Source organism: Octopus bimaculoides, chromosome 12 (genome assembly GCF_001194135.2).
Source record: "Octopus bimaculoides isolate UCB-OBI-ISO-001 chromosome 12, ASM119413v2, whole genome shotgun sequence".
NCBI lineage: Eukaryota > Metazoa > Mollusca > Cephalopoda > Octopoda > Octopodidae > Octopus > Octopus bimaculoides.
Genome location: NC_068992.1, coordinates 49,652,276 through 49,662,496, shown reverse-complemented (window position 1 = coordinate 49,662,496; position 10,221 = coordinate 49,652,276). Strand labels below are relative to the sequence as shown.

At 35.5% G+C, this 10,221-nt stretch overlaps 1 protein-coding gene across 1 annotated transcript in view; it reads right to left on the bottom strand.

The window, feature by feature from the left end:
- The window catches only part of LOC106872686 (programmed cell death protein 7), a 14,327-nt gene extending 5,000 nt beyond the window's left edge, over nucleotides 1–9,327 (bottom strand). Inside the window, exons 1-4 of the mRNA XM_014919760.2 lie at nucleotides 7,357–9,327; nucleotides 6,496–6,639; nucleotides 5,843–5,932; nucleotides 268–399 (exon numbers count right to left, since the gene is read on the bottom strand). Of these exons, the coding sequence (XP_014775246.1) occupies nucleotides 268–399; nucleotides 5,843–5,932; nucleotides 6,496–6,639; nucleotides 7,357–8,637 (1,647 nt within the window). The 5' untranslated portion in view covers nucleotides 8,638–9,327. The remainder of the gene's footprint in view (nucleotides 1–267; nucleotides 400–5,842; nucleotides 5,933–6,495; nucleotides 6,640–7,356) is intronic.
- Between the last annotated feature and the right edge of the window lie 894 nt (nucleotides 9,328–10,221).

Below are 10,221 nucleotides of genomic sequence, written 5' to 3'. Positions count from 1 at the left end.
TATATATATATATATAGATATATATATATATATATATACATATTAGTTTTGTAATCAGGCAGTTAAAGGGAGAAAAATAGAGAAAGGGGAGGGGGGACAGAGGATAGATTTCTGAATATGCATATTACTGTGTAAAGCTTATTAAACATGTCAAATTGAAATAGAAAATTTACCTAACAAACTAAACAAAATTTTTTTAAAAAAACGACGACCACCACCACCACCACCACAATCATCATCCTCATCGTCATCATCATTATCCCTTACCTGTTTAATTTGCTGTTCTTTCTGAGATATGGAATCCCTCCAATCATCCAATGTCCGATGCAGTTCCTTCCTGTAAGACATAGCCTTTTCTCGTTCTTCATATTTTTTTTTCCGTAAGCGTTTCAGCCTCGCCTGCAAATCATTCAGAGAAAACTCATTTCAAGCAGAAAGGAACATCATTAAAAATGAAGGCAGAGCAGAGTGCTTTCTAAACTATAGACAGATATGGTCACAATACAAAACAGAAGTGTAAATACAACTATAAAATAGAATACAAGTAGATATAGCCACAGTATAAGTAGATCTAGTCATAACACAGGTAGATATAATCACAAGACAAAATATGGTTACATTATACAGTACAGGTAGGTATGGTCATAATACTGAATACAAATAGGCCTCTTCAGAGATCTCTGAAGAGGCCTAGCGAATCATGCATGTACCCCCATTTCAGCATTTCATCTGCTAATTACTCCGGCAGGAGCTATTCAGATAGAATGGGGCATGCCAACGCTAGGCTGAAACAGCTGTAAGTTTCTGATTATTCTCAAATTCCTAATGTTCTTTATATTTGTAACCCCGATTGTTAATATAACATGGTTTGTCATTAAAAAATTTGTATTTTGTGGTTTTTGTCATAAGTTAATTCAACGTAATACACTGTCTGCAAGCCGTTGAGTACAGCATATTCTCCTCCATTTTCTAATTGCTATATATATATATATATATATATATATATATATATATATATATATATATATATATATATATATATATCATCATCATCATCATCATCATCGTTTAACGTCTGCTTTCCATGCTAGCATGGGTTGGACGATATATATATATATGGTTATTGCCAGTGTCATGTAAATCGTAATCGTGGCCGTTGTCAGTAGCATGATCCTCGAATGTTGAGATTCATGGAGGTGAGGGATGATGTGGAGCATAATCTTCAAATGTCAGGCCTCACAGAGGCGATGTAACCTTTGGCGATATGCTGGGCTTGAGAATACTTGTCAAGCCAAATGAAACCCACAGTCATGGCCAGTGTCATGTAAATAGCACCCATGAAATTGTAGTCATGGCACCCGTGCCAGTGGCATGTAAAAAGCACCCATTACACTTTTGGAGTAGTTGGCATTAGGGTTAGGGGTTAAAAACCCTGCCAAATCAGACTGGAACCTGCTGCAGCTCTTCAGTTTACCAGTTCCAGTTAAACTGTCTAACCCATGCCAGCATGGAAAGCGGACGTTAAATGATGGTGATGGTGATGGTGATGTAGGAGAATGCAATGTAAGCATGGTATTGAGAATAAGGGGGTAGTGCTCGGATTATTAAGAATTTTTACTCCAACCTCTTCATCCAGAGCCAATACCTTAGCTTTAAGAATGATCCTTGCCAAGCTGTTATGTAGATAGAAAGGCAGATAAACATGGGTAGGCTCAATCCGTATCATCATCATCATCATCGTCGTCGTTTAACGTCCGCTTTCCATGCTAGCATGGGTTGGACGATTTGACTGAGGACTGGTGAAACCAGATGGCTACACCAGGCTCCAATCTAATTTGGCAGAGTTTCTACAGCTGGATGCCCTTCCTAATGCCAACCACTCAGAGTATGTTTATGTGAAATACAAATTATGGAATAAAAAATAATCTTCTCCGAAGGAGGATCACCAGGCCTAGCTTAAACAAGTTCATAGAAACTTATGTTGTTACAAACACCTATGACATCATGCATAGCTGTTATGTATGAATTTGATTATGGCATAAGTCACTGATCTCCCAAATCAGCTTTCGAGACAAGACTGTTATATAACTCCTTTTGTTTTCTTTATTTTGTAATCTGCATTTTGTATTCCATGTGTATATACACATGTTATGCATACCTGTGTTTATTTTCCTTTCTATCTGTGTGTGTGTGTGTGTGTTTGTGTGAGAGCTAAAGAAGGAAAGAATAAAGAAATATAAAATGGTGAAATACAAATAAATTACAGCTAAAACAAACAACATAAAAAAAAACCATGTCATTATAAAAGATGTGTGTACACATAACAGAGACAGTATCAAATGTTTCCACCTTGTTAGTCATTGGTTGGTTTGATTGTACATCCAACCAATGAATACCACTGACTGAAAGTTGAATCTTCATCACAGCTTTAAAAGAAAAAATAAATATTTATTAATGAATTCAATTAATTTATGAGCTAAGAAGGAAATGTGATGCCCGTAGCTGACTTATGCTTCATAGAAGTTGAAGATATTCAGGCAAGGAAAAAAAAGTGTTACCATCAAACTTGGAATTATTATTGGTGGAATTTGGTGAAGTTGTTTGGACCCAAATAGAATATTTGCTGTAGTGTCAAAATATATAGCTATAGTGACAAGATGATACCAACAAGTGTTAGAAGTGTTATAGCAGTATGATATAAACACATGTTATATCTATATAATGGATGCCAACATGTGTTATAAATGGGTGTTATAACAGTTCAATAATGACACAGGCTATGACTATGCAATATTGATATGCTATAACAACACAGTACTGACACATGCACAACATGGTATCAACATATGCCATTACACAGTGATATTGACATGTTAAAACAGTGATACTGACATGTGCAATAACAGTGATATTAACACATACCATAACAATATTGACACATGCTAAAACAGTAAAATCAACATATGCTATAACAGTGTAATGTTGGCCATTGCACAACAGTGTGATATCAACATATAACATATTGGCTAATGCACAATTACATAATATCAATATGAGCTACGACATGATATTAGTACAATGCCATAACAGTGCAATATTGACATATGCTATAATAATATCAGTGTTATACTTTCAAAGGCTATAACAATCATCATAACAATGTGATATCAACACATGCAGTGACTGTAATATCATCAGATGTAATAGCAATTTATACAGACATGTGCTGTATCAACAAGTTCTGTAAACAATATTGATTTCAAATTTTGGCACAAGGTCAGCAATTTTAGGAGAAGGGGTTAAGTCGATTACATTGACCCTCTGGGTTCAACTGGTAGTTATTTTATTGATCCCAAAAGGATGAATGGCAAAGTCAACCTTGGTGGAATTTGAGCTCAGAACATAAAGATGGATGAAATGCAGTGAAGCATTTTTTTACCTGGCATGCAAACGATTCAGCCAGCTTGCTACCTTAGTTCTGTAAACAATATTAACAGAAGGAATAATAGGATATCAAGAAATGCTATAACAGCATGATATCAGCTATAATAACAAGCTATCAAAAAGAAACATACTATATAACACGACATGTTGTATAACATGACATCAAGGTACACCCCATCAATATGATAATATAATGTTGCTATCGCGCATCTTTAAGTGTATGATAACAATAACCTATCAATACATGTTATAAACATGATATCCACTTATATTGCAGAAATACAAAAAGGCACTGATAGGGATGGTCACTAGAAACACATAATTGTTTGAACTTACAATAAAAAGAAAATAAAAAAATCTCACTCCCTGACACACAAATATTGTGCTTTAATGTAAAGGATATTCCAAGTAAAAGGATATATGAGTTTCGAAGCCCATTCTTTGATCAACTTTGATATATTAGCCAAAGCATTAATGTAATTTTTGTTTTAAACAAAGGATATATGTTTTGTTTTATCTGATTTTTTTTTTTTTTAAAGAGGCACTAGGCTGAAACAGGCAAGTGATGTAACTGCCTAGATTGGTCAGTCAAAATGGAATATAGACTTCCTAAAGGTACACCATGTATTATTTCCAATAGGTCACACCAGGGAAGCTTGAGCCATACATACTGCAACCAAATAGGAATTCAGTTAAAGTTTCAGATATGACAGACAATATAGATTCTTTTTTAAATAAATAATATATATGTATGTATTTATATAACCTTCTAATTTTGGCACAAGGCCAACGATTTTGAAAGTACTTTACCGCCTCTGAAAGGATGAAAGACAAAGTTAACCGTGACAGAATATGAACTCAGAAAGTAGAGTCAGATGAAATGCCACTTTGTTCAACACAAACAATTCTGCTAGTTCACTGCCTTAATAATAATAATAATAATTACAATAATAATAATTATCATTATTATTTCAAGTTTTTACCACAAGGGCAGCTTGGGGAAGATGGGGATGAGTTGATTACATCAACCCCAGTGTTCAACCCTGAAAGGATGAAAGGCAAAGTTGACTTCAGTAGAATTTGAACTCAGAACATGCAAATAGATGAAATGCTGCTAAACATTATCCTAGTAGGAATAATAACAACAATAATAATAATAATGGTTTCAAATCTAGCCACAACGGCAGCATTTTTGGGGGAGGGGATGAATCGATTACATTGACTCCAGTGTTCAACTGGTATTTATTTTATCGACCCTGGAAATGGAAAGAAAATATTATGAATCTTATAAATAAATACTCATTTTTCTCTGTTAAATTTTAATAAGTTACTTTCCTCACAATAAGAAATGCCATGTATCTATCTATTTGCTTATCTTCCTATCACTGTTTTTACCTCAATCTCTCACTCAATACACAAGTAACCTAGATGACTCACAGGCAATGTCCACTTCAGTTTCTCACATTCAATCATTTCAGAATGTTGTTGGATGATTATTTGCTTACAACCATTTTAAAATTCATTTTATTATTGAACAGTTTGTCATGAATGAAGAATGAATAGTTTCACAAAGTGTAAGCAAGTGATACAACAAGAGGATTCCATCACTATTTATCTTGAGCTCTCACCGAATACACTCTCTGTCTCTCTCTCTAACTCTCTTGCCATATGTGTGTCTGCTTCTGTGTGCATGTTTATTTTCTCTTAAAAGAGAGCAATTCATTACAGAATGGAACAAAAAAAAATGATGAATCTCTTAACTTATGAATAAATATTTGTTTTTCTCTTACTGAATTTTTTAATAACTATATTTACAATACTACAAACATGTTCACACATGGTCAGTTGCATATTGTCTTCAGTGGAGTTGGGAATTCATCAGAGGTAAAAATTCTTGCTGGTAAATTCTTGTAAATTTACTCTACCAAGAGGATCTCACCAGCATCCCAATTATGAAGATGTAAAATTCTCTAAAATTACAGACATTGGCTGCCAAAATTTTCTGTCTGTGGTTTGTTGTATATAACGCTGCATGTAGAAAAATAGTTAAAAACTAACATATATTTTGATCTATGAAATGTTTCTTTTATTTCAATACTGTTTTATGTTCCTTTGCTTAATCCTTTGTGGAATAAATATATATATATATATATATATATACCTGTATTTCAATGAAAGAATTACTTATTCCAGGTATAAAACAAGGGGTCATGCACTAGTAGTAATAATATCTCATGAAATGCTTTAGGCAACTCTGAGTTTTAACATTGTTGCTAATGAAACTGGAAATATCCCCCATAAGAAACAGGGCATGAACAGATGAAATGTCAGGGTGATGTCTGCCTTTGCAGACATCTTGGTCACATAGATCAGTTAGTAAAACAATCATTAAACTCACCCGTTTCTTTAGTCTTGCTTTCATCTTCTTTTCCAGTTCTTCAATCAGATTTTTATCAGTGATTTTCCGACGTAAATCTTCCAATGTCTCCTACAAAAAATGTTTTTCAGGAATATATAAGCAATACAATTTTTTTTGTTTTTGTCTTTATGTTGGTTGGTTGGTTGGTTTATCACAGTCAACACCTCACTTGCAATATTTTGGAATCAGAATAAAAATCAACCCTAGTACTCAAGTGGTACCATGTTTTATAGACACTGAAAGAACGAAAGGCAAAGCTGATCAACTCCCCACCCCATAGAGTGAACATAAAGTGTTGTAAGCAAGATGACAAAGGGAAATGCAGTAATGAGTGAGTTTTAGAATTAATTTAAGAAAAACCTGCAGACTTGAGAGTGTGGATTATGAAAGGATTAGATTTTGTAAAATGAGGCAACATGGAAGAAACCAAAATGATTAGGGATGTCTGCAAAGGACAATCTTCTGGAGACATAAACTATATCTAGCAGGTCAAATAACTGCATAGAACATCCAACTGAAAATAACAATTTTGCTGGCAGGAATCATCTCACCAACATTAACATAATAAAAAAGGAATATGTAAAACAAAAACAGTGAAAAGATGTGTCATGCATAAAATATAAATATGTTACCTTTGTTGTTTCAATTTTTCTAATTTCAGCCAACCATTCCTCTTCAGTGGCAGTTTCATGAATATTCTCTAGGGTCTTCTTAAATTTATGAAGTTGGCCAGCAGTCAGCAGCATTTGACGGACAAGATTCTGTGATTCCCAGATCTGAATAACAAATTTGAATTTAAAAACCGATATATTATACCAGATATTCTTTGAACCAATGATCCAATAAAGTTTATTACCATGATAAGGTAGATGGATAAAGATAATTATCACCATCATCCTCGTTATTAACTGGAGGACATTGAGGTATGAAATTAGTTGATGAAACCGTGCTTCTCTGCACACTTTGGGTTACTATCAATTTTTCATATGATATGTACATGCACAGACCTAGCCATTGTCAATCTTACACTAGTGTGAAAGGATCATTTATAGTCCTGGTTGTTAGAGTTATTTCAAAAGCAGTCATATTTAACTAGGGAATGATAACAGCCTGGAGTACCACATCCCCAAATCACTAGAATGTCCTGATATTTAAATTTAAAAAGAAAGCAATCTTCATTAACATAGCTGTTATATGCTACTCATCATAACAAGTCAATTAGAGTATGTGTTAGCAGCTTTGGTCAAGCTGACCTATGATCAGAGATATTCCAGATGTGACCATCTCGTCTTTTTGTACATCAGCAGCTACACTGTCAGATGAAGATTGTCATTTCAAATTATTATGCAAGAGAAAGAAGACACTTTGGATAATGTCTTCCTCGATACACTATGCCTGAAACAAAGACAGGAGTCAAATACATTCATTCATTTGTCTGTTCAATCTGGAGCTAAACAATAAAATGCTAAGAAAATCTTCCAATCTGAACATACCGTCATGGTTGAAGGTTTCTTTGAGGGCAGGTCCTGGATTTTCGTGGAAAACTTTTGCTTAATCCATTCTTTGTCTTGTTGTCTTTGGAGTTGTAAGGCATCGTCGATTTGGGAATATTCAGAATCTACAGAATTGTCGGGTTTTTGTGGGAACCTGCTACCATAAACTGGCGTGAGCGGAGGTGGGACACTGAAGTTTGATGTCGCTAAAGTCACATCAGACAGTCCACTGTTTGATGATGGGGTGTTATTAAAATTATTATCCCCGTGTAACTGATTCGTATTTAAGGTGTCGGCCAGAGGAGGAGGCGGGGGAGAAATAAAACTGGGACCGAGAGGAGGAGGAGGGGGAACAGAAGTGGCATTGGATGGGATGCTAGAAACAATGGAATTAGAACTGTCGGTACCTAGATACAACGGTGCAGAACAAGGTTTCAAATACTGTGGAGGCAGTGGTGATGGATCAGCAGAGGATGGGGCAGAGGAAGTATGGGGGATCACCGGTGGTAATGGTAGGGGTGGCAGAGGCGGCAGGGAAGGTGGGGGACACGATGTGTCGAGGCCGGGGAAAGGGGGAAGGTTGAAGTTGGCCGGATACTCCGGTGTCGCAACGTTCTTCTGTTGGGGAATGTAATTCACTCCCGAGTAGAATCCAGCTTGGTCCCTGATGGGTGGTGGTGGCAGCGGTGGTTGAGGACGAGTCGGTGGTGGCTGTGACGGTAACCTTGTCGTCACTTGTTGATGCATGTGTAATGGTGGTGGGCGTGGCGGCGGCGGCGGTGGTGGTACGTTAGTGTTAGGAAACTGTTCTGCTCTGAAACCGCTTCTGCTGTATTTCGGCGGATAGTTGTTGTCATTAGTGATTGGTGGACGAGAGTTCGAATGTAACATGTTCCTCGTGTTATTATTGTTGCTGTTGTTAGTATTACTTCCTTGCTCAAGCCTAGACCTTGGATGATCAGAATAATTATACGGTGGCAAAGCTCCTTCAGTTCGGCCGTAAGGTGGGGGGAAGTTTTTGGAGTCACTCGCAATATCACGATCTTTATAATAACTTCCCTCATCAGGATGGTTATATCTGGTCCCCCGGTGCTGTTGTTCACTAGGGTGAAAGTTGCGGAACACACGTTGGTTCTCGCCATAGGGTCTGGAAGAGAAGTTGTCATTATTTGTGTCATATGGTTGATGTTGTGGTGGAGGTAGTGGTCTCCTCTGTTGGCCACGTTGGTGATGCTGTTGATAATATGTATCATCATTGAAAGCCGATGATGACGGATTCATTATAAAACACTGTCAGTGCTCACAGCTTCCACGAGTTTGTATTTGGATTAACAAAATATCACAAACAACAGCTTATTTTCTATTATCGTTATTTCCTCCTCTTTCTTAAATTACATCAAATGAAGAAGGGAAGAAAGAAATTTAGAAGAAAGTTAATGGAGAAACAAACCAGAGTAAGACGCCATGATAGATAACACGAGATTTAACCGAGACTTCAGTATCAAATCTCGTTGTACCACAATAAACATTGACAGTTGCTGTAGCAACTGACCAAAGTTGTATGAGGGTAAGAACTCGATTAATGGGTATAGATACAGATTGGTGCCACAAACTTCCGTTTTTGTCATAACTCTTTGATAATTGCATATTATTTAAGGAAATTTTGCAGAAATACGTTTTCGATGATGTAGATTACAATTATATTGATAAGATTTACAAAAAACGAACTTGCGGAAGAGTTTTGGATCGTTTTTCTCCCTCCCCCAGCTGCCTCGACTTTAGGATAACTAATTTCTGTAATTTTACCAATTTTCACTTTTTTTCTTTTTCAGGCTTATATGTTTCAAACATTAACATTACATAATTAACACTCTCTGAAAAGTATTTCTGAAAATCGTCTCTTAAAAACACGCATTTTAAAAGGTTATAAGGAAATAAAAGTAGGTGAGGAATAATTCAAAACACCTTAAACGTTTTTTTTTTAATTTATGGTAATCTGTCAATATACGATGTTTTAAAATAAATAAAAATTAAAGAGGAAATAATTAGGTTCTCATACTTAAATAACGGTATGTCCAACCACGAAGTGATTTGTGCATCAAGAGAACTTTGTAGATCCGACAAATAACGACGTTCATACGCAAAATGTGGAGAATATATGGGTGCGGGTAAAAAGAAAATTACGACGTCAATTTAGAACGTCAGACAATTTATTCGTCTCATATTTATACCAGCTTATATGGAGGAATTCCGTACCAAAGAAAAAAACTTTTGTTCACTTTTTGGTGGCTTCAGCCAATGTCAACGTTGTTTAACAGTGAGTTGACGTATTTATCTCTCCTTGTTATTCCCCCTTTAATTCTTACTTACTTTTTAAACACCATATACCGAAAGATTACCTAATTTTTTTTATAGAAAGCACTTATACTTTATTTCGATTCTTCGAATTTAATAATTACATATAACACACACATACACGCACACACATATGATACATATATAATACAAAATCCCATTAATATAAATCCAAAACCGAAGAAACCACAAACGTAAGCGAAGAAAAAAAAAGAAAATTAATTTTTAATATTCGCAAGTTCTGCCGCGGTTTACTTTGACTTTCATTCTTTTGGACGCAAAAAAAATAATAAGTACCAGTTGATTACTAGGGTCGATGTTATCGACTTATCCCACCCACCCCGAAATTGCTGGCTTTGTACCATAATTTGAAACCAATATTATCAATCAATATAATCGTAATCTATATTTTCGAAAATATATCTCTGCAAAGTTTCATTAAAAAATACGCAATTTTTTTTTTTCTGAAAGGAAACATTGTTGTCGAAGGGGACCAGTCTGTAGTTATAC